This window comes from Haliotis cracherodii, unplaced genomic scaffold, assembly GCF_022045235.1.
Source record: "Haliotis cracherodii isolate W230 unplaced genomic scaffold, xgHalCrac1.p SCAF_4, whole genome shotgun sequence".
Classification (NCBI taxonomy): domain Eukaryota; kingdom Metazoa; phylum Mollusca; class Gastropoda; order Lepetellida; family Haliotidae; genus Haliotis; species Haliotis cracherodii.
In genome coordinates, this window is record NW_027266297.1 from 14,050,716 (window position 1) to 14,076,151 (window position 25,436).

General features: G+C 39.2%; 2 protein-coding genes across 4 annotated transcripts in view; one reads left to right on the top strand and one right to left on the bottom strand.

The window, feature by feature from the left end:
• Positions 1 to 1,477: 1,477 nt before the first annotated feature.
• On the bottom strand, positions 1,478 to 16,072 carry LOC139478773 (AP-1 complex subunit mu-1). The gene is made up of 11 exons (XM_071261389.1): positions 15,985 to 16,072; positions 14,346 to 14,407; positions 13,795 to 14,019; positions 12,982 to 13,112; positions 12,025 to 12,169; positions 10,708 to 10,834; positions 8,075 to 8,217; positions 7,390 to 7,461; positions 6,334 to 6,492; positions 5,205 to 5,330; positions 1,478 to 4,158 (listed from the first exon to the last, which is right to left on the bottom strand). Exons 2-11 carry the CDS (start codon positions 14,385 to 14,387, stop codon positions 4,060 to 4,062), a joined length of 1,269 nt encoding a protein of 422 aa, XP_071117490.1. The 5' UTR covers positions 14,388 to 14,407; positions 15,985 to 16,072; the 3' UTR covers positions 1,478 to 4,059.
• Positions 16,073 to 16,124: 52 nt separating this feature from the next.
• The window catches only part of LOC139478783 (uncharacterized), a 33,370-nt gene continuing 24,058 nt past the window's right edge, over positions 16,125 to 25,436 (top strand). For all 3 annotated transcript variants that reach the window (XR_011654327.1, XR_011654328.1, XM_071261404.1), the window contains exon 1: positions 16,125 to 16,208. The gene's annotated coding sequence lies outside the window, so the exon portion shown is untranslated. The remainder of the gene's footprint in view (positions 16,209 to 25,436) is intronic.

Below are 25,436 nucleotides of genomic sequence, written 5' to 3' on the forward strand. Positions count from 1 at the left end.
GCCACGACTTTCTTCAGGCAAACGCAAGACAGAACACAAAGCCAGGACTTTCTTCAGGCAAACGCAAGACAGAACACAAAGCCAGGACTTTCTCCAGGCAAACGCAAGACAGAACACAAAGCCAGGACTTTCTTCAGGCAAACGCAAGACAGAACACAAAGCCAGGACTTTCTTCAGGCAAACGCAAGACAGAACACAAGGCCAGGACTTTCTTCAGGCAAACGCAAGACAGAACACAAAGCCAGGACTTTCTTCAGGCAAACGCAAGACAGAACACAAGGCCAGGACTTTCTTCAGGCAAACGCAAGACAGAACACAAAGCCAGGACTTTCTTCAGGCAAACGCAAGACAGAACACAAGGCCACGCCTTTCTTCAGGCAAACGCAAGACAGAACACAAAGCCAGGACTTTCTTCAGGCAAACGCAAGACAGAACACGAGGCCACGCCTTTCTCCAGGCAAACGCAAGACAGAACACAAGGCCACGACTTTCTTCAGGCAAACGCAAGACAGAACACTAGGCCACGCCTTTCTTCAGGCAAATGCAAGATGGAACGAATTGTTTGATAGGCATTACTTAGAAGCAAGATAGAGCACTAGGCCATGACTTTCTTCAGGCAAATGCAAGATAGAATATTGAATATATTTCAAGTATGATTTTAACATGTTTAAGGGTGAATTCAGTTTGTTAAAAAAAACTTTCCAGTCTACTTTTCAATAGATTTTATTGTTGATACGCTGACTTTTATTAACTGAGCTTATAAGACCATTCTTTGGACTATTGAAATGACCTACACAGCCCATCAAAGGGAGATAAGTTTGACCTTATGGGTCATCTTTGCACTATGAAGAATCTGTATTGGACACTGATGTAAAAGTCGTGGATCACTTTTTATTTCCAGTGTTTACTTTAAGTTTATATATCACAGCACCTAAGAGGGAGGAAAGCCCAAAGTGACGCAAGTCACAGACATTCACCATTTTGGGGAAACCAACAAGATGGATATTGTGTTCTATTTTTAACCCTTGATCACCTTACCCTGGTGTGGATAATGGACTACTATTACAGCGAGTGACGGACTTTGGTTTAACGCCGCCGTATTTCATTTACATCACTGCGTGTCTGCTTGATGGGGAGGAAAGCTTAAAGTGATACAGTTCTTGAACTTTGGTAAAACTCACATGCATTGTAATGCTGACAAATGAATCATTATCAGAGTGAATCAAGGATTTGAACCTACTATCACTGCTGACAAGGGGCCCGTTCCACAAAGCGATCTTAGCGCTACGATTGTCGTAGGTCAGTGTTAAAGAATGGGAGTTACGATCAAATTAGAGCTAAGATCACTTAGTGGAACGGGGCCCAGAGCATCAGGCTCACCCAAGGGACACAACTCTGCACAGTGAATTACATTGCTATAGACGACCGGAACACCTGTTGCCCTTGCATCAAAGAAAACAACAAACATCATAGCACTTGCAGATTTAATTGATGAAATACATGACAAACAAGTTGTGTAACCATGAGGAATGTAGACACACTGCTTTTTAGGCTGACAGAAGGACAGCTTCCTTCAATCTCGATGTCATTTCCAGGACTTGTCACATGGGCTGCTAACATGGCATAGCAACCAGTACAATATCTCAAACTTCATTCTTTCACATTTTCCCCATAAATCTTACCTAGTTCTTGTTACCATATTTGCTTCACACTAATGTCATAACAAAATTCCAATAAAATGTATTGTGTATAATAGCGCTTGAAAAGTAAGTCAAGTAAAACATGGCACAGTCCTCTTATCAGTGAGATTGGACTGTTTATGTTGTTTTACTTGGTTTAGAGGTCTACGGAATTAACAACCAGGAAAGAGATAAAAAAACATTCAAAAAAACTTTATGTGGTTACCAACACCAAGCTTGATAATCTCACTTATGAACAAAAACATCACAGTTCTGAGAAAAGTGCTACATGTTCTATCACCTGTTAATAACTATCCACTCACCATAACTCCAAACAGTCTGAACTCGAAAAAATTGTTAACATTCCTCTTGAATTTGACAAAAAATGCCTCAATGAAAATTTTAATGTTCTCATCCTGCAAAACCAATATTCTCAAACAAAAGAAAATTGACAAAACTAAATTTATTTATATTTGACAAACGACCAAAGGCTTTGAGAAAATATATCATTGAACAAATGTTTTAATACAAGATGTGCCACTCATAAGCAACATGACAACCTATTTCAGTAACAAATTTCCTGTGCAAAATATTTTATTTAGAAAAATCGTGGAACCTGCTTATGTTGTGAGGATGGACCAATAAATATATTTAGGTAAACCTATTCCGAGATACAGAAATTACCGGACATATTAAGAGGTAAAATGCTGTTATAACTGGGTTCAGTTTGAGAAAAATGCTTGACAGAGTACTTATGCCTATATTGTACGTTGAGGAGTGATTGAAACATATATATGACCTCTTGACATATATACTGATGGTCAAAAGTCTAGCAACCATGAATACTTAAATAGCTGTATTGAAAGTGACATAAAACATACACAAAGTAAATCAATGCCCCATACAACATTTCATTAATTGTAAATAACATCCCACATATATAATCAATTCTAGTCATGATATTTTACAGTTAACTTGGAAAAGCACTGATCATGACATCATTGAAACCTCAATTTTAACATCTGATCTTAATTCAATGAATTGGTGAAAATGGAGTCAATGAATCTATCAATGCTATTTTAACATTATCCTCAGAAAAGCCATTGTCATAACAATGATAACATGCATCATTCTAGTATTTCATTTATATATCACATATTTATACTATTCAGTAACATCTCTGTTCCTCGGTCCCTTCATCCACTAACTAGTGCTACTGATTCATAAAATCAGTCGCATACCTTATAATGTTTATTGCAGTCTTATTGAAAACTGCTGGCAGAATTTATTTACTTGATTAACTTGTTAAAGTATTATATATATTATATATATTATATATGTTATATACGTCACATACTGCACATCGATAATTTCAATATTTTTCAAAACAATATCAAATTACTACAAACTGAAATATTCTAAAAAGCATTCAGCACAATCTTAAATTAAGGTTATGATTGATGTTTTGATTGCTGACAATTTCTGATTATATACGACAAAATGAAACAAATCATCCTTGACCTTTGTAATACTTAAACAGTACTCGAAATAAATCAGCCATGTTAGTGTAGCAAACAGGATGAATCAACTACTCAACACAAATAAATACAAGAGGAGGAGGATCTGTGTGTGTCCGTCTCTTGTGGACAACAACAAGTATATACATCAAACTGCTGTCCACGGAATAGCCTATTCACCAACTAACAAAGACGGCATCAAACAGTTACATCATTTCATGTCACACATAATATACCTGTATCCATGACAAAAGTCATAGAGCTTCTCTTATCAGAAAATACTCCAACACTATATCATAATAGCTTCTTTAATGACTGGTATAGATCTGCCAATCCACATTGCAATGAATGTGTTATTATTTGGACCACCATTCCTACAACTAAAAACGAAATAAGCTATACTGACACACAATGAAAACACATAATCTTGAAACACATCAAATGGGATTCCAACCCAACGAAGAATACCTTTGAATACCTCATGTCTAAATACACAGAACAATCTAATTTAATTATTGTTGCCATTTTGCCACATAAAAAAACCCATGGATACGCGATTTCAAAGTGTTTCAGTTTAGGTTGTTTCAAAAAGAATAATTCTTTCTCCTTAAACAATAAGAATTACATTTTCTTACATAAACAAATATATAAATAGTTTCATACACTTAAAGTACATATAGTTCTCTGTCAGAATAATCAAAATCATCTATGTTGTATCGTACAAAAATGACCTCCATTTTGTTCTGAGCTACAATCCCTCTGCGTGACATACAAGGACCGAACATAGGGGCTTGTTTCAACGGTGAGCTTATAGTCTGACTGTACATGGATTCCTAGGATGCCAGACAATGAGAAGCAGCTTCTCACTGGGTGCGCAGCTGGTAGTCTCCGTTCTGTGTGATGTAGCGCACCCATGGCAGCGCTTGATACCCGCTCTTCTCAATGATCTTGAGGTAACGAACCTGCAACAAGTACACAATCCAGCTGAATACAGTTCACTACATTTGACTTGTTTCAATCTCATTAAAATCAGATCTTAGTTCTCGCTACCGCTAAACAAAGATCTGAGGACATCCCATTAAGGGTCACGTCAGAATGACCTTGCGCGAACTGTGACCAATCAGAAGACAGCTTTTCGTGCTTTACTGCACAAATTTCAAATTGGAGACTACGCTTCGAAACATATTTTGACAAATTCTCGATTACAAATTTGAAACCTGAACAAAAAAACATTCTGGGATCGTCTAGATTGTAAGGAATCAGTCGTTAAACCCCTAACTATCGTTCGGAATACCCCATTGTTAAAGTTTTGGAGATTGCATGATTAGAAATCACATTCCGACTGTCACTTTCATAATCTGGTAAGCGACTCACTGATTGGTTGGAAAGGTCGTTCTGACGTGACCCCTGATGGGACGTCTTCAGATCTTTGTTTAGCGGTAGTGAGAACTAAGGTCTGATTTTAATGAGATTTGACTTGTTTTGAGGTCAGGCTTCACAGGCAAGGATAAATGAAAATGGTTAAGCATCACATTGATAATCGAGGAAGATCACAATGGATTACACCTATGATATTCTTTTATTGAAGTTTGTACCAGTGTGGGAAAGTCAAACTTGAGTCTTCATTGTAATGAAATATGTCAGTCGTAAATCTTTTCCCAATTCACTATAATGGCATTCTAAATGACAAACACACAAAAATATAAGTCACTACAGTTGGGGTAAGTGGGAAAATTGTAATTATTCTTGTAATGGCTACATACACACTGCTGCAGCAATGATACTGATAACGAAGGTCTCTTGCTGGGAAGGAGCATGCCGTTTCAGTGTTGGAAGGACAAGAATCGGAGACATGATAAGAAGATCTGTCACCTCTAGGACTATAGTTCAGATGTATCCAAGTCCTGATGAAAGCTGTGAGTGTGGGAAAAGGCTAGCCCATCTTCATCCTAGGCGGAGGTTAATGATGTTGGAAGTCAAGACTCCGAACAGCTACATTCAAACTTACCTGAATTCCTGATACAGTAAAGTAAGGAATCTCGAACTTGACATTGATTGGAGGCCGACCTTCCAGGTCCTCACTCATCACGCTGGGCAGACCAAAGTGAGCTCGCATCAAATACTCCTTCCCTCCCTGGAAGAAAGGTTATTGCTACAGTGTTTTAACAGTACGGAACTGTAGGAACTCAATCTGACTGAAAACTTGATTTACGTTACAGCCAACAATATTCCAACCCTATCCCAGGGGCATGTTGGTTGGTTGGTTTGTTGTTTAACGCCGCACTCAGCAATATTCCAGCTATATGACAACGGTCTGTAAATAATCGAGCCAGGACCAGACAATCCAGTGATTGACATCATGAGCATCGATCCCCGCAATTGGGATCATTGACATACATCAACCAAGTCAGCGAGCTGAAGACCTATTCTACCCCGGATCTTCACGGGTCCCCAGGGGCATGTAAATAATCAAGACTGGGCTATACAAACCAGTGATTGATTTATCAACAACAGGGTATGATGACACACGGAACTTGATTTAAGGAACTTGACTTAACTTGCACAAGATGCGTGTTGACATGAAAACCAAGTTGCATCAAACAAAACCAAGTTGCACCCAGGTTCCATAAATTTATCAAGATGAAGCAGAGGCCGGTCTGCTGCCAGTGTCCCATAAATTAATGACACATTGCTGTAAGACGTAATAGGAACATATGCACATAATCTTGAAGTACCTACAGATTGATAACGTCAAGCCCCAAGTATGCCAACTAACATGTGAGACAGGGATTAGTGACGTAGTATGGTAAATAAACTTTAGCGGCACTGAGTGTGTTCATTGGTCGATTTTGAGTGGACAGGTAAGGGTCAGTCAGAAGCAAAATTCGAAAGCTTTTGATGTCAACTTGGTGCTAACTATTAGGATGAATTTTTCAATAATAGGTTGCACTTGTGCATGTTTTATATAGCTAAATCGAGCCCTGCTCTTATTGTTATGACAAGCAATAGAGTGCTGGGGGGCTGTTATTATCCAGGTCCCCACAAGCATGTTAAGACACAAAAGTTATGTGCACAGTTACCATTGCTAATACCCTAATCAAGTTGATCCTTTGTCATACAGGCTGTTGTGTACTCACTGGGAAAGATTTGATGCTCCAGACAACACTGCTTATTTCTGGAGAGTATTTACAACTCCCGACAGACGTCTTAAACTTGGGGGAATCCGCATCAGTTGGTACCGGAATAATGATTTCAACATTGTTGGCTGTGGATCTCCTCTTGAACTGACTCTTGGCCTGGAAGAATCACAACATAAAGATCACGGTCCACATGCACAAAGCGATAATAGTGCAAGGGTGATCACAACTCACATACACTAACTTAGACTTGTGACATTCATAGTGCTAAGATCGTGATAAGGTGAGTGTGATAAGAGGTAAAGATACTGTGTTTTCAATGTAGACCTGTTACCTAGGTTACCTGTTGATTTCATGCTAAATTTAACATTGCAACCTGAAGATACTGGTATTTAAATATGACGATAATTGAGAAAGAAGTACCTGTACTTTATTATGAATATTAGCTTCTGCAGTGATGTGGACATCAAATCAGATGTTTCAATCAGAGGTAGTTATCGTGATTTGAAACTACTGATTGACCAATCAGAATGGGGTATTTTCCAAATTCATGGTTGCATTTGGTTTATGTCCCCATACCACCAAAGTTTAAGCAAGGAGCAGACAACGTGCTTGAGTGAGTGACTGTTTTGACAGTATATTTATATAACAGCAAGTCAGCATAACTTGGGAGGAAATCTCAAAGTGAATGAGTGAATTTAGTATGACGCTACAGTATTTCCATTATATCACAGCATGTCGGTTGATAAAGGGTACTTATCATAAGGCTTAACTCTTATCTGAGTGAGTGAGTGAGTGAGTGAGTACGGTTTTACACGGCTTTTAGCAATAATCCAGCAATATCACGGCGGGGGACACCAGAAATGGGCTTCACACATTGTACCCATGTCGGGAATCGAACGCGGTCTTCTGCGTGACGAGCGAATGCTTTAACCACTAGGCTACCCAACCGCCCCTACTCTTATCTGAACCAATGTTACTGTCGTCACCTTGTTACATATTTCCAGTCTAGGAACAAGTCCTCTAGGACAACATGACAATACAGGTGTACCTTACCTTGATCATGTACTCCACCCTGCTGTGGGCGTGTCTCTCAATCACTGACTCCACCCAGATCAGTGGCTTCACCTGCAACAACATGACACAATAACAATAGCAGAGAACAGATAAAAGGGCGACAAGGCTCATGCCAATTGACTGAAACAACAATAGCAGTTGGATCTGCTATCTGTCGTAGATCTAATCATCATAAAGCCTGTTGTACATTTCGTTTTTATTTCCATTTTCCCAAAAATATAAATCTTTAAATATTCCGCATCTTGAACACGCGATCCCAGCAGTTAAATGCTACAATACTTAAGAACATGATTTTGCCGAATTTATTTTAAACAAAATTTGGTTATATACTAGCTTGAACAATAAAACAAACAAAAAACACACTGCCTGCCCACACAATATTTTCATAGCCATTGCCTGAGAAAATAATTCTTTTATTGTCTCAAGCCTTAACTAAGTGTGGCCCAAGGGACACAACTCTGGACGCATCAGATCAAAATAACTTCAGTGCACTCGCCTTGAAGTTGAGACTGGCAGACAAAATGCTGGAATAAACTACCAACCAGTCACAACATAACAGTTGCCTTTACAGTGCAACCAGTCAACCATTAGTCCTTTCATACTCAGCACTGACATCTCAATAATATCTCTACAAAGGCTAAAGATGCAGCTCAGCATGACTTACATGAGTGTTGAGCCTGTACGACATGAGTTCAAACTCTCCATCTGGTGGGATGAAGGAGATGGTTCTATCATTTTCAAATCTGGACAGTCGCACACACTGATGGAACTTAACATCCTCGAGTTCCACTGACTTGCTCTTCCCCCCTGCAATAGATCACACACGTTCTAGATCACATAACAAAACATTGTCAAGTTCAGACTGGATCATTTATAGTGAGTGAATGAGTATTTTTTTACGCCGCTTTTAGCAATATTCCAGCAATATCACGGCAGTGGATACCAGAAATGGGCTTCACACATTGTACCCATGTCGGGAATCAAACCCGGGTCTTCTGCGTGACGAGCGAACGCTTTAACCAGTAGGCTACCCGACCACCCCAGATCATTTATAACTTAAGCAATGAGGAGCATATTATTTATGGAATAATGATTCCAAAATGATCTCTGAAAACAACTTGATTTTGATCAGTGACTCAGGACTTCACCTGAAAGTGCTGATTTTATGTCAGCACCGAAATGTTTCAATTGCATAATCTTTCTTTGTACAGGGATTAATCCTGGATTCCAAACTAAGTGCCCTTGCCAGGAAATCTGGTCAAAAAATTATCATAACTTTGATCAATAGAAATACTTTGCCTAGAAAACTCCCTGTTGTATATTTAAACAACTGGGAGAAACACTGCATCACTCTGGAAAGCAAACAATGAAAGAAAAGGATTTATACATCATCCGGAAGATTTCAGCTGACATCATCTTTTAATCAGACTGCAGCTTACGTTCACATTTGCTGAACATTAACGAAACTCTGTAGTACTCATGTTACGTTTGTTGCTGAAAGCCACACTCAGCAATATTCCAGCTATACGATGACGGCCTGTAAATAATCAAGTCCGGACTAGACAATCCAGTGATTGATATAATGAGCAGCCATTAGGGTACGATGACACGCAATCTACTGAGCCACCGAGTCTGACCACCAGATCAATTTGGCACCTCTTACCAGGTTGCTAGGGACCAAGTTTAACCCAAAAGCCACACAGGTAAGTGATGAGGTGAAATGGGGTTTAACGTCACGTCCAAGATTATTGCACTTATATAGCGACGTGCATGTACGTGTGTGTGTTTGTGTGGCTGCTTTTACTAGTCCGGACGGATGCCGAGATTCATAGTGCTAGCTTTCTGAGATACCATGCCGCAGTTTAACATGAATACCCCACTCAGACACAGTATACTGACTCCAAGCCGACCAGTCCTTGTTTTAGCCCCTTAATGCCGAACGCCAGACAGGGTAACAACAAGTACCAGCTTTTAACGTCTTTTGGTATGACGCGGTCGGGGATCGAACCCCGGACTTTCAGCTCTCTGGGCGGACGCTCTGCCAATAGACCACGAAGGCGGTCCACACAGGTAAGTAACAGAGGACAAGTAGCAGGACTGGACCAGCACATAAAGGTACCATCACAAGAACAAAGTGTGGGATGAGGATGAGTCCTATTGGTCTCATAACTGTTCCTTTTCGTCCCGGTCATGTCACGAGTCCTCTATCTGCCTCAGAGCACAGCCAATACTTGGGTTCAGCAAATAGCATATCAGTGTACATAGTGAATAGTGTATGCAAACAGCACTATCACTTTCAACTCAAAGCCCATGCATTTGTGTAAATCTCAAGGCACATACACCTTGAGTGGCAGTGTTGACAGCCGCACGATAAACCACAAACAACATGAAGAATGAGGCGTGGTGTATTTCATGAAAAAATACTGTTCTATGATTTCTTTGAAAGGCCTGTAGAAGTTGGAGTACTAAGTAAGGATGAGATATATATAGACGAACAACTTCTTTATTACAATTAGGAGTGACGTTTTGGTATAGGTTCTAACACTGTTATCAAGCAAGTGCTTGATAACCATGTTAGAACCAACACCAAAATGTCGCTCCTACTTGTAACAAAGAAGTTCTCCATTTTTCTTATCCTTACTGTTCTATGATGTCAGGGAATAACAAACTTAATCCCCCTGTTCATAATATCAACTCCTCCGATAATGCCAAGATCGGATTGTATTCAAGGAGCCATCAACATTTAAAGATGGAAAATATTTTTAAAGCTTGTCAGTTTTATTAACTATTGTTGATATTTCATATACAAAAAAAAATGGCCCATAGTCGTTGTTTAATAAAACAATAAAACACTGCCTGGAGAATAAACCACTCTGCGCCCTTGTGGTTTATTTTCCCTGTAGTGTTTTACTGTATGATAAACAACCCACCATAGCCACTTATTTCTTTAATAACAGTACTACATGTGACTGGATTTGAGCCTTTAGCTGTTCAAAGCATAGTAAGATGAAGTCAAAGGTCGATTAAACATGTATTGATTAAAATGATGATACACATTTGAAGATGACAGGCTTAAACAGGACTCTTTGAATTATTTGGGGAATAATGTTGTATTATCAATGATAACAATGCAGTGCTTCGAGCATACATACACATGAGTTATCAGTGTTTATGTGCTTTACAAGACTATTACAATTAACCTGATTATCATTGTATTAACATCATTATCATCAACATAAACCTGACAAACATTTCATATTCATGAACGAAATATAACTAAATATCAATATTACTCACTGCCTGTACTTTCAAACAGAACTTTATCATTTAGGCCGAGGCGTAGTTCAGGCATTCCTGACAGAAACACCCTCATTTTGATTGCTCCCACTATCTCGCTCCGTAACACATTGCCGTTGGCACTCACCTGTGAACAGAGAAAACATCTGACAACATCACTCTAGTTGAAGACAAAAGCAAGATGGAGTGTTTATTATAGTCAATACTACTCCAAACCTTAGAGGGATACTGGGCTATTTCATACTGTTACGTAACTGGTGTACATTAATTGTATATTTACTTTCGTTAACTCTAAATGAAGCTGAACATGCTCCAGTTGCATGGCAATATGGAAACTATTTGTATGACACCAGGATTCGATTTTACAGGTGGCCCTCTGGCCTGAGGCTAGTTAAATTTGCAAAGGGCTTGCTGAAATGTAAAGTAGGTAGCCTGCCATTTCACCATTTCTCTGCGTTTATGTATATTTTTTTCATTGGATGCATCTCATGAATCGTGTAATTTTGTTGAGAAAATATACAGGGGTATGAGGTCATGGTTAAGTCAAAGAAAGCAAGACATCGATTATCTCAGTGGAATGACAATCGGCTGCCATTTTGTAATGTTGCTTACAACAACAGGGGTTCTAAAATTTCTTGAGCCCCCCAGATTACTTAGTCGCTACGTGACCTCAGGTTTGGCTGCTTCGGGTACTCTATCATTTTAGTAGTGGGCCCGTTAGTTTGATGACGGGCCAGTAACTTTTAAAAGGAAAAAGCTCTGCTGGCTACATACAAATTTGTAGTTAGATCTACCCCTAGACTATCCCTGTGATTTGGTGGGTGGGTGGGTGGGTTTTCGGTGTGAGAGAGAGAGAGAGAGAGAGAGAGAGAGAGAGAGAGAGTGAGTGAGTGAGTGAGTGAGTGAGTGAGTGAGTGAGAGAGAGAGAGTTGGGTTTGACGCCGCTTTTAACAGTATTCCATTTATATTATGGCGAGTCATTTTGGGGGAGGAAAGCTTGAAGTGAGTCAATGAATGAAGCTGTGTCCAGGGAGAGGGAAACCAGTAAGTGTTCAGACCAATGAGCACACAGGCCTCACTCTGCCTCAATATCAGGCAATGGTAAGCTCATGCACCGAGGACTGCTCATTTGATTTCCATGACTTACACACCATTCTATTCTATTCTATTCACAGGAGAAAACTACGTCCATGCATAGTGAGCTTCTAGTAAAACACTACTAAGAACAACATTCCATAAGTTTAGTCTAGAAATGTTGAGAATTCTACTGAAAGGCATGTTCAGTTCAGTTTATGCCACAGATCTCAGTACACCTACGAGAAGATTAACAGATTCTATGACATCAAGAAAGACTTCGTTCTTCCTGTATTTCACGCCTTCCGATCGCCACGACACAGCATTGGTGACAGCCATGGGTGGACGAGGAGCAATCTCCAACTTGTGACTATCTTGGGTGATGTACCTGTAACAAACACATCCATGATTGACACAACAATATTAATTACTCATTGGCATATACAAATAATGACAAATGTCAACTCAATGAGAATATTCATAATCCAGGAATTTCATCCACATGATCCAGGCGTTCCCATTAAGCAAATGCAAGTTCATTTTCAAAAAATTTGACTAAAAACATTTTCTTAATTCAGGTTAACATTCATATTGGCAGTGGTGACTTGCATCTCACTGATAACAGGACCGACCCATGAAGATCCGTGTTAGAATAGGTCTTCAGCCATGCTTGCTGTAAAAGGCGACAATGCTTGTCGTAAGAGGCGACTAAAGGGATCGGGAGGTCAGACTTGCTGACTTGGTTGATGCATGTCATTGTATCTCAATTGTGTGGATCGATGCTCATGATGTCAAACACAGGATTGTCTGGTCCAAATTCGATTATTTACAGGCTGCCGTCATATAGCTGGAATATTGCTGAGTGCTGCGTTAAACAACAAATAACCTAACCCAACACAACCCTTCCTAACCAATAACAGGACAAATAAAGAAAATGGACCTAGTACTTTGGTTTACATTATTGCATTGAATGCAATGCTCAAATATGTCCAAAGAAGTCTTTATTTAAGAAACTAAGGTTTCATATTTTTTTTAAAACACCATTCTCCTTTCCAATGGATCCCTGGATCAAAACTTTGGATGAAACTTTCCTCTGGAACATTCACCATTCTTACTTCCGATCCCTCAGGACATAATGTGTCCCCAAAGATTGTTGGTTATCCTCTAATGGTTACATACTGCTCCACATAGTATACTCACTCTTGTAAGATCTTGCTGTCAGTAGTCTGTGGGTAGCCAAAATCCATCACCTCATCCAGAAGCTCATAAATGACAACAAAGTTGTCTCGGATACTTTCCTCTTCCAACTCTTTAAAATACTCCACAAATATCTGTAAGAAAGGAGATATCTCAACTGTGACATCATGGCCAAAGTATATCAAGAACTGTTTGAAATCAAAATCGTGAAAGGGATGAGATTAAATACTTCTGTAGTACCCCAGGAACCCCTTCCACAAAGCGATCTTAGTGCTATGATTGTTGTATGTCTATGTTAAAGTATGCGATTCATGTTCACCTTAGCACTACGATTGCTTTGCCAACAGTGAAACAGGAATACCTACATACATCCCAAACACAAGTGTCAAAATGTGTGGAGTCACCCTTGGCAAGAGTGCCTCTGTTCACCCAGCAAGGAACGGGTACCAGATATGTGAGGTGGATGTAAAAAAAACCCTTGCACCCGCTAGGCAGCTTTGATTATATACTCCCCAGGAGGTTGAAAACGATAACTGGAATGCATATAGATCCACTGGTAAAAAACTGCACATGAGCAGATACAAGTATCTGGAATAGTGTGGTGTATAAATGTATAATATTATCATAAAATCTTATTTAACTTTTCATATTTTAACCACTTCAAAGTGTTTTCTGAAGAACTAAAATGGCATAATATGCCATGAGTCTTACATCTCTCCCAAACTTCAGCATCATTATTTCTAAGTCTCAAAAGCTACAAATTCCAAATTTTAACAGTGCTTTTCACACAGGGCAAACACAGCACTTCTGTTGTACCTGTACAAGTTTATGCAGGAAGGAGAACATCAGAGCCGCATTTGCGTTTTTCTTGGACGTGGCCACCAGGTACAGGTTGTTGTACTTGATGTAGATGTATGCCAGATCACCATGTTGGATGATGGGGGATACATTGCCTTCCTCTTCCTTGTCCATCACTAAGGTCATGAACTTATCAATTACAGACATGTCGATGTCACCCCGGTAGTTCCGACTTATCAGAACCTGAAAATACAGACAAGGTTGAAATAAAATTTAATGCCACTAGTCTGCAAAAATGACCTGCAACTTTTTCTCATATTACTAGTAATGCGTCTGTACATGTTCATATATTAAGAAGTTCAAAATGTTCAAGTGGTAGAAACATTACTCATGCAGAAGACCAACTGCCAGTCACGTGAGCAAGTACAAATAGAAGAAATAATTTTAAGTGTTTCATTAACTTGAATTTGGCATTTTCAATGGCCATGAAACATAAGAAAGGTTCTTATTATCATTATCATACCTTCAAAAACATAGTTTTCACGGGTTTAGCATAATAATAGCATTACCTTTCCCTTGACATCAAGGAGATAAATGGCTGAAGCAGACATGGTGAATCAGTCAGTGACACCTACAAGCAAAAATAAAAATGATTTTTTAGATACGGTAAACATGGTAAAGGACATAATAGTAACAGCACTTTTTGTGGTCAACAAATTTAATCACATGGCATAACAAATAACTCTAACAAGCGACATAACTCTAAGTACCAGAAAATGGTCTTCAAATGATACTTGTATAATAAAGCATCAAATCCATGGTGTATACATGGTATAGGCTTCCCTAACTGTATACTGTATTTAGCGTGATGATGTAATAAGAGTGAGTGTGTGAGTTTGGTTTAACGCTGCTTTTAACAGTATTCCAGTTATATCATGGTGTTTTAGTTAATCATGTGAATGTGGGAGGAAAGCCCAACATGCCCAAAGTGATGCAGGTCTCAGACATTTACCACTTTGGTAAAACCCATGAGCACGGGTATGGTGCTGACAAACTTAGAAACATAATCGGGCCGAACCGGGATTTGAACCCACAATCATAGGTTTCTGGCATGCCCAAGGGACGCAACTCTGCACAGCGAATCACAGCGCCTTAAACGACTGGGCCACCTGAGCCCCTGATGTAATAAGAAAATTTAAAAGAGGTGAGCGCATTCAAACCATACACAAGTCTAATTTGTTGTAAGAGAGTGTGCTGACAGTAGTGAACAGATATAGTTCAAATGTTACGAGGCAACAATTTTATACCACTTCAGCGCTGTTGTTTTCTTGAAAATATCTGTAATATTCACAAGAAAATCTGGATTGTCATGCAAATTGTGGTTTTAAACCATGTATACATGGTATAGAGAGGTGTTTATAAATAAAGATTACTAACAGATTGGTCAAGAAGTTGGTCAGTGGGTGCTTATTGAAGCACTGCAGCGAACATAATGTGGCGAATAGACAAATACAGCAGTAGTAATCATAGCAATACTACCTGTTGATTGTCATGAACCCTTTCAGTTGATTAATCTTTCCTGCTTGTAAATGTAATGCTAGTTACCTATAAATTCTTGGCCGAGGGCCACTGCTATCATGGCTATGACTCATCTCTTCAACAATGACCAAAGTTAGTAACATAAACATTAATCTCCATCAGAATTTGAGGATCATTTCCCTGATAAAATGCCTGATCATGTTCGAGGGATTCGTAATTGGAACCTCATCAGTAAATTCAGCAACATGCTTATGTTCACTGTCCATAGACATCCTACATGCATACATTACGAGCCACGCACTCATTAATTAACCTGAGACTACCAACTAAGATGATTAACACAATCAAAACATGAACAGGATATTGGCCTATGGCTGTATACCACTAGTCTTGTCAATTGGAACTTGTTGTCATGTTTAGGGCATCATGGTCACTGCCTGAATTATTCACTTACAAAATGCCATATACATGACTGCGGTATGTATAAAGGTAGTATTTGATTCACAGTCTATTCTTCTCCCACAAACAGCAGACTATATATTTAGATATGAGCAATTATTTACCAAAGCCAGCTGGAAAAGCAGCTCGAACATTGTAATAATGGCACAAATCACACATTGTTAGTTTTAGTTTTATAAACAAGGAGATATATTCAAAGGGGCCAAGTACCTGAATTACCACAAAGATCGTCAGTCGAATTATTTGGTTTCCAGTCGCCGGTTCATATCATTTTCTCCACCTCCCATAAACCGGAAGCGGCGACCATTACAAGTGCGTGTCACGCATGCGCTAAGATGGGGGGGGGATCACTTCCTGTTTCCGTGTAAACAGACTAAACATTTACCTGCGGCGGGAAGCTCAAATAACTTATCAACTGCGTCCTAATTACTGAGGTAACTTGTTGTCCGTATTCGGCATGTGTTATATCAGTCCATATAGTAACGGTTCTTAGAAACATGATCAACATCGATCGCAAGCCAGAAAAAAGAAATTGTGGAATGGAATTTTGTTGTCATGATAACATCACTACCTCTGACAGGCACTGCAGCATAAGTTAATAACCCTTGAATATTTCCAGTAAGTAACATCACATATGACATACACAGAAAACATATTTGAGACAATATATATTGGCATAAACGTCCCTGAACCTCTTTTTCAATTTCAAACATGTCAAGTTGAAGTTTGTAGTGTTTATAGTTTTAATTTGATGCTGTAGATCAACAGTTGATATCAATTAATTATTAAATCAAGCATATATAGAGCTACTTATCCAGATATACTCACTGCTCAAGAGCGCTTAGTTGTATGCTCTTTGTGTGAGTTGGGTTTAACACCGCTTTTAACAGTATTCCAGTTATATCACGATGTGTCAGCTTAATGTGGGAGGACAACCCTGAAGTGATGCAGGTCTCAGCGTTTACCACTTCGGTGAAACCCACAAGCACAGGTATGGTGCTGACAAACCTAGAAACATAACAGGGGCGAATCGGGATTTGAACCCACAATCATAGGTTTCTGGCGTGCCCAAGGGATGCAACTCAGTGAATCACAGCGCCTTAGACGACTGGGCCACCCATGCCCCCTGCTCTTTTGAAGAGGATGGTCTTGAGCTTTGATCTGAAGGTCTTGCAGCTTCAGATCCCCTGACATCAATGGGCAGTGAATTCTATAGAGTTGTTCCTGCTTTTCGGAAGGTTCTGTCGCCATATGTTGTTCTGCTGGTTTGTGAAGGGAAGTGAGTTCCTGGAGGTATGCTGGGGATAACCCATGGATCGATTTGTAGACAAACATGATCAGCTTGAGCACGATCCTGAGTCTCACAGGTAGCCAGCGCAGCTCTTTCAGGACGGGTGTAATGTGTTCATGCATTGACTTACGTGTGATGAGTCTGGCAGCAGTGTTTTGCACACACTGTAGTCTATCAAGATGATGTTGCTGGATACTATACAGATGACTATTACAATAGTCAAGTCTTGATGTTACGGATGCATGGACTAGGCACGTGACTGATGCTGTGTTGTGTCTACATATCTTGCTATCTGCCTGATGTTCCTGATGTGAAAGTAAGCTGTCTTGCACGTGTTGCTAACATGGTTATCCAGACTGAGTGTTGAGTCAATGATCACGCCTAGATTTCGGGCACAAGAGTTTTGCTCAACCGTACAGTCCCCAATTTTCAAACAAGGAACTCGTACTTTGGACTGTATCTGTTTAAAGCTGATAATCAAGAGCTCAGTTTTGTCATCATTAAGTTTGAGAAAGTGGCTTCTCATCCAGCATCTGATGTCATCTATGCAGCATGAGATTGCTTTACAGGTAATGCTGACTGATGATGTAGTCAACGGTCAGAATCCCAGACACAATTGTGTATCATCAGCATACAGATGGAAACTTAAATTGTGAGATCTTGCTATATCTCTCACTGGTAGGCTGTAGATGGTGAAAAGTATTGGGCCAAGGACAGAGCCTTGAGGCACTCCAAAACTTAAGTTCATACTTCCTTGATCTTACTCCATTAATGATGACTGATTGATAGCGTCCTGAGAGATATGAAGCAATCCAAGATAAGGCATCTCCAGTACTGCCAACTTGGTGATTCGAGTGTTGTCAGTAGATTGGAATGATCTATAGTGTCGAAAGCCGCAGATAGGTCCAAGAGCACAAGAACTGTAGCTCCCTGAGAATCGACAGCATGAATTAGGTCAGTCTGCACATGCTGCACATGCAACAAGGCTGTTTTCCCAGCTGTGACCAGTCTTGTAGGCTGACTGCATAATTTCACCTACATTATTTGCATGCATATGGTCATGAAGACGTGATGCTACCGATGTTCTATCACCTTTGAAATAAATGGCAGGTTGGAAACTGTGCGGTCGTTGTTTTTAGAACATCTTGATCTAAGGTTTTTTCTTGAGGAACGGAGTTATCAATGCTTCCTTTAGAGAAGAGGGAACCTCACATTGAGACAGTGATTGGTTTATGATAGCCGTGATGGTTGGTATGAGGACACTTTGGCAGTTCTTAAATAGCCATGTGGGACATGGGTCGAGAGAACAGGATTTGGTCGGACTCTTTGCCAATAGTTTTGTCACTTCTTCTTCACTTGCTGGTGGGAGGCATGTCAAGTGAATGCCAACCGGCCTAACCGGAAGATCACGAGCGTCAGTATGACGTGTCAAGTGAATTTCAACTGGAAGGTCACGAGCGCCTGTTGACACCATACTGTCTTGTGATCCACGAATACAGGAATGAATAATTGACTATAGGAGCAAGTACACACTTTACGTTTCTAAGGGCCACGAATATTGTCCCATCTAATTTATATCAAGACCATGAATATTGGTTCAACGATAACTACCATATTCGACGTAATAACATCTTCCCGAGGCAAGAGAGTTAACTGACTTTAAAAGTCCAGTTCCACCCTTGCCGAACTAGGCTGGAATTCCTGGGCTCGATCGTAGTGCCACCAGTGGCTGCTACGAGTTATGTCCTTTCTATGCCTCTCCTATTGACCAATAGGATTCAGCCTCTCGTATCACTTGCATTTGTTTTAACAAAACGGTGGCGCCCAGTCAAGACAATCTGATCGATAATCAAGATCTATATTGTGATAAAACGAGTCTTGTATCTCGAAGTGCATCGAATCATGTGAGCACCTTGATTAAAAACATGAAAAGATTTAGAAAATATCTGTTGACAACGAGTTGGCAATGCACATGCTTTGCAAATCCTGCAGTCGACCGAAATCTGCATGATACTCTACGAACTGGATTTCGATTTCAGTGCGCGATTTTGATTGGACTATGCATAGACTCTTTGGCCCAGCCAAAATCTAACTCCATAATACCAGCCTAGTTCGGCAAGGGTGGAAACTGGACTTTTATAGTCAGTTAACTCACTTGCCTCGGGAAGATGATGTAATAAGTGCCCAAGGCGCTCTCAAAATTAGAAATAAGGGGCTCTTACTAAAATATTATTTTGGTGAAAAAAACTGTGTTGAAAGATAAATATCGTTATTTATGCTGAAATATTTATGTACGACAGATATATTTTTCCAGAATTCAATTACCCCTAATTTAGGGTGCATATAACACATGCATGCTTATTATACACGAATAAATAAGTCTTGTGTACATTGATCAATCGGAATGGGTGCTAATTTGGATTGTTCACTAGCCAATATCTTAGCAAATGTCACCGTGGGCGCTTATTAGAGCGGGGCGCTTATTACGTCGAATACGGTAGTTCCTATAAAGACCACAAATGTTGGTCAACGACCGTAAAGTGTGTCTTGCTCCAACGAACGAAAAGCCTGCACTGTCACGTGTCAGCATTCATTTTCTGCACGTGAAACGAAAGCCACGATCTGATTTCCGCGAAGCGTGTGGCGTTTGTGCTAAGTGTTCATGTTACATGAACCGAAACAATGTTTGTTTTGTTTTTATAATTTTTTCTCCACAACAACGAGTTTGTATCCAGTGGGAGTTTGCTTCCTCATGGCTATGTGATCGGTATCTCCTGATCGAAGCCAAGTTTCAGTGATAGCCAGAAGGTCCAAATTATGTTCACCTACAAGGTCACATGGTTACTGGGGTTTGTCAACATATTGAGTATGTGTTTTGGCCAATCTTACATTTATTACACCAAATCTTAGAGAGGAGTTAGAATTTCTGACAGGTTTAAAGGTTATTCCAGGATGCTTGTTTCGAGACCCTCCTCTGGTGCCCCTGTAAGTATTATACACATGATGGGTGAGTTATTATGTGAAATAGTTAAAACGCCAACAAGCTTTCATCGAACTTACAAAAGCATTATCATTGATTATAAAATCTTTGTTTACACCAATCTATTTTATGAATTTTGACATGTAACACAAACTAATGATTTCAACTTCATCTCAGTGCTCATCATATGTTTTCACATGCCTGCAGATGGAAGGCTGAAAAAAAACAGTGGCGGTCGGGTAGCCTAGTGGTTAAAGCCTTCGCACGTCACGCCGAAGACCCAGGTTCGATTCCCGACATGGGTACAATGTGTGAAGCCCATTTCTGGTGTCCCCCGACGTAATATTGCTTGAATATTGCTAAAAAGCGGCGAAAAACCAAACTCACTCACTGATACAAAACAATGATTAGTATTGTCTGTCTCAATTAGAACAGGCCTTCCTATCTATCGGAGTAAAATTATGAAATTCAGAAATATTTACCAACACATTGTTATAAAGACAGCATTATTTGATTAAAAAGTTTTTAAAATGTGAATACATTGAAATATTATAGGATCCTTGTGTTATTGGTTTTTGAGCCCAAAAGAAGTATTACAGATAAGTGTCCAATAACAATCCCACTAAGCAAAAATTATGTCTTTGCAATGTTTTATAATTTCTCTAAAAATTTACACCATATTTACACTTGTCTGACCTAAAGCAGCTTTTTGTCATACAGTAATTTATTCCAAATTTAGACACAGAATATGACTGAAATAATCATCAGTGGTGGATCCTGAGTCAGTATATAAGGGGGTTGGAACATGTGATGAATAAAATGAGTGAGGTTTTTCCTGCAGAATCAAACACATACAGGGTTTCAAGTATACAAGACCATGAACGGAATATGTGAATGTATACACTCAAACTGTACCAAATGTATTGGCTTGACATGTAATCTGGTCAATCTGCATGGTCCTTTGTACATGTATTGTAATGGTTGTATGTTGGTACATTTTTAGCAATACATGCAAAATATATTTTCTTAAAGAAGTTCTATTAGTTTGTCTGCATCTCTCTCAATGATAGATGCCTTCAAAATACAAGTAACCCAAATCAGTTTGTCCAGATTCCATCCAATATCCAAACTTTCCTCCTCACTAAGTCAGTCTTTTCGCTTACAAATTTTAAGAATGAGTGAGTGAGTTGGGTTTAATGCTGCTTTTAACAGTATTCCAGTTATATCACGGCATGTCAGCTTAATGTGGGAGGAAAGCCTGCAGTGATGCAGGTGTCAAACATTCACCACTTCGGTGAAACCCACGAGCACAGGTATGGTGCTGACAAACCTAGAAACATAATCGGGGCGAACCAGGATTCGAACACAGAATCACAGGTTTCTGGCGTGCCCAAGGGACGCAACTCTGCACAGCGAATGACAGTTGGTATCTTTGTGTGAACAAGTACACCACCACTCACCGCAGTGCCTCATTTCACGTTGTCAGTAATGGAAAACGATTCATTATCATGTAGCCTAAGATGTAGATAGGAAGTTGTTATCCATAAAATTGTGTCTACCTTGTCATCCGTCAACTTCTAAGTAAAGTAAGACAAGTTCTATGGATGAACAACTTCTTTATTACAATTAGTGCGATGCAATTTACTGTATAAACATTTATGTTAATAAGTATATATACCTATGTTGTTTAGCACTATCCATCACTTGCTTGATAAAGGTGTTAGGATCTACACCGGAACGTCACACTTATTGTAATAAAGAAGTTGTTCATCCATAGAACTTGTCTTACTTCATCACACCAACTTCTAAGAAGTCAACTTCTAAGTAATGCCTATCAGAGCTCCAGATAAGCTACGTATCTGCGTGAAATACGCATAAAAAATGCAGAAATACGCAGTAAAATAAAATCCAAGCGTATCAAATATGCAATGAACATTACAGATACGCTACAAAAATAAAACTTGTGCGTATCATCAAAATAGTGTTAGGTAACCCTGCGTATTCATTTAACAAATCAGCAACTTATTTTGAAATTATAAACACACATTCCGTCAACCTTGCCAAACTCCACGATGACAGTTACATCATGATCATTTGCCATCACACTTTCTTTTGGAAGTATCGTGGTCCTATAAAGCTCTTAAACACACACGACACCAGTTTGCAGGGACTAGATGAATAGTGTTTTTAAATATTTAACTTAAATACCCACATGTGTAAAAACTAGTGGGTAGCAGAAATTTGAATACCCAGATAGAATTACTGATACCCACTGATTTTAAAATGCATGGGTAAAATACCCACAACACCAAAAGCCTATCTGGAGCTCTGCCTATCAAACAATTTAGATTAATGCTCTGTATGTAAACAATGGGCCGAGGCAGCCTCTCCAGTCTCCACAGCTCCATTCCCCGGATTTCAATAGGCATACACGCTAGTGGTAGGAGTAGGGCAGGTGTTCATTTCTTTTTTAGATGATAATGAAATCACATATGGTACACCAAGATTCTACCTTGACTTGTACTGTATGTTTAGATAATTACTTTAGAGCCTGGAATGAACCATGTGGACAATGGTTGATGGAGGTATTATGGTTCTGTTCGGATGAACAAAACCTTCCAAATGGCATGAAAAGTAAAAATCCTTAAAGGGTGGCAGGGTTGGATTCTCCCATGTGTGAAGCCCATTTCTGATGTCCCCCCCTCTCATGATACTGCTGGAAATTAAGATGTGGGTGGGTTATCATGGAACTGTTCTGGGTGAACAATACCTTCCAAATGGCGTGCTGGTTTTCTAGGGGGGAATTAGTCAGCAAAGAGCCGGAGTCACAGGAGACTTATCATAATTTTATTTACAAAAACAATTAACAATGAACAATATCTTAGAATATACCTGAGGGTGCCACAGAGAGTCGGTACAACCCTCTGGGCTGTGTGAGAGAGGTCTGCTTGGTATGAGTGTCAAACCCCTTCTGCTTAACATTTTGCTTCTGTATGTATTTAACAAAAATTAGAACAATGAAAAGGAATATGATTGGTTGATACACAATGGGGTGTGCCCTATGGTTAAAGAATGGCTAGACAGAGGGGAATACTTAATCCTGTTAATCCTGTTGGACTGGCACTAATCTCATTGACATATTTACTGGGTGCTTGGAAAAGGATTATGGTATCAGTATAGACGAGCTTGTATGGGGGCTAATCTTTAAAGAGTTTAAATTGAAGTAATTGCTTAATGTTATTCTAAGATAGGTGATGACAGATTTACTTAAGTAAAATAGTTCAAGGCAATCTATAAAACTATGTAGACATAACTTTTGTCCTATTGATTAGTATGTCTGGGAGATGGGATCTTGTCACCTTAGGCTAGCATCTATCTAAAAAGCTATAACTGAAACTAATGATATTTTGTATCTGCATTTTACCTTGATTTATGTATTACTTGCTAACTATAATTATATGAAATTTTGTATAAATGTTATTGATAAATTGATAACTTATAAAAGCCCTTGCTGTGGATCTAATTATTATATGAGAGTGAGTGAGTTTGGTTTAACGCCGCTTTTAACATTATTCCAGTCATATCACAGCGTGTCAGCTTAGTGTGTGAGGAAAGCCCAAAGTGATGCAGGTGTCAGACGTTCATCACTTCGGCGGTGAAACCCACAAGCACGGGTATGGTGCTGACAAACCTAAAACATAATCGGGGCGAACCAGGATTCGAACCCACAATCATAGGTTTCTGGCGTGCCCAAGGGACGCAACTCTGCACAGAGAATCGCGGTGCCTTAGACAACTGGGCCAAACGTGCCCCCTATTATATGAGAACTTTGTATGAATGTTATATCATGATAGAGAAATCACACACACACTCATTATTGCTCTTTATGTGCTGTAGGTACAATGAATATTATTATGTGTTCCTCTGCAGTATATATTTTTTCTGTATCTATTCTCTATATTTGTGCGTACTGGATGCACATTTGTGCGTCGCATGAAACCCTGTTACACCTTGTATACATGTTCTAGTGGGCCTGTATAAGTGTATCCTTATATCAGACTGAGCTGTGCGCATAAAGCACAAGGACAAAGTACAGATAGCATTTTCAGTTATTACGCAATTGCAGGAGTGACTTACAGCTTGTACACAAATTGTTGGAAATTTGGTTGTAAAATCATGATTTATTTGGTCATCCCCCACCAATCATCCAAATGAATTGGTTAGCATCGTTTTGTTGTTTTTCAATGTTAAGTTCAGTAGAATTAGATCACACCTAACAAAAACAAATACAAATACCTACTTAAGCACTTAATGTCAATCTTTCCTCCAAGAACAAAGGAAGTATTGATCTCAGGAAACAAAATTATCTCTGTGTTTTAAAATACAGACACAATATATTGTGTAATCTGATTTTTTCAACAGTTGAGAATTTCAAGTTTGTGTTCCATTATGGAAGATTGCATTTGGTTGCTTGGTCGTTTGGACCATTCGATCAATCTTCAATTATTTCAATTAATTCAAACACCATTGTTGTATATATGTAGACATTCTGTTGAAGTGTGTTCATGGTGGAACACTAAGCACCACTTAGGAGATTCACATACTGTGTTTTCAATGTAGAGCTGGGTTACCTGTAGATTTAACTGCGCTAAATTGAATTTGGAACCGAACATGCAGCGTGAGGTTTCAAATGTTAAATTTAGCGCGGTTAAATCTACAGGTAACCTAGCTCTACATTGAAAACACAGTATTTTTATCTCTATTCTATCATTGCGGTGGTTCAAGAAGGGAGCTAACTCTGCTTGCCTAATCGATGTGGCAAGATGGGCCCACACTCAAAACTGAATGTACTTGTAGAGACTATGTACTATGTCTAAAAACTGTATTACGAACTACTATTTTGTCTATTTAAAGTAAGTTTCCTGACTTTGAACAATGTTAATTTGGATTAGATTATGCAAATGTGTGAAAATTAAAGCCGAACTCACTTCAATAATCTTTGCAAAATTGGATCATGCGCTCATTAATATTCATGAATAATATCTTTTATGGAACAAATTCCTGGGATAGTTTGAAATCATTGGTCATAGGCTTGTCTTGTTTCCAAGTTCCAATCAAGTTTAGATGAAAGTGTTGCAATCAATATGAGGGAAAAACTTGTCCCACCTTTAGAAATTGATTATCAACACAAAGCCAACGCAATGTTTGTTTGTTTGTTGTTTAACGCCACACTCAGGATATTCCAGCTATATGACGGCAGTCTGTAAATAATCGAGCCTGGATTAGACAATCCAGTGATTGACATCATGAGCATCAATCTTTGCAATTGGGTTACGATGACATGTATCAACCAATTCAGCGAGCCTGACTACCTGATCCAGTTACTTGCCT

Coding starts and splice junctions, on each gene's coding strand:
- LOC139478773 (XM_071261389.1), bottom strand. CDS start 14,387: ATGTCTGCTTCAGCCATTTATCTCCTTGATGTCAAGGGAAAG. Junction 8,218..10,707: donor TCTGTTTGAAAGTACAGGCA/GTGAGTAATATT, acceptor GATCTATTGCAG/GGGGGAAGAGCAAGTCAGTG. Junction 5,331..6,333: donor GGAGCATCAAATCTTTCCCA/GTGAGTACACAA, acceptor CCTTTCTTCCAG/GGAGGGAAGGAGTATTTGAT.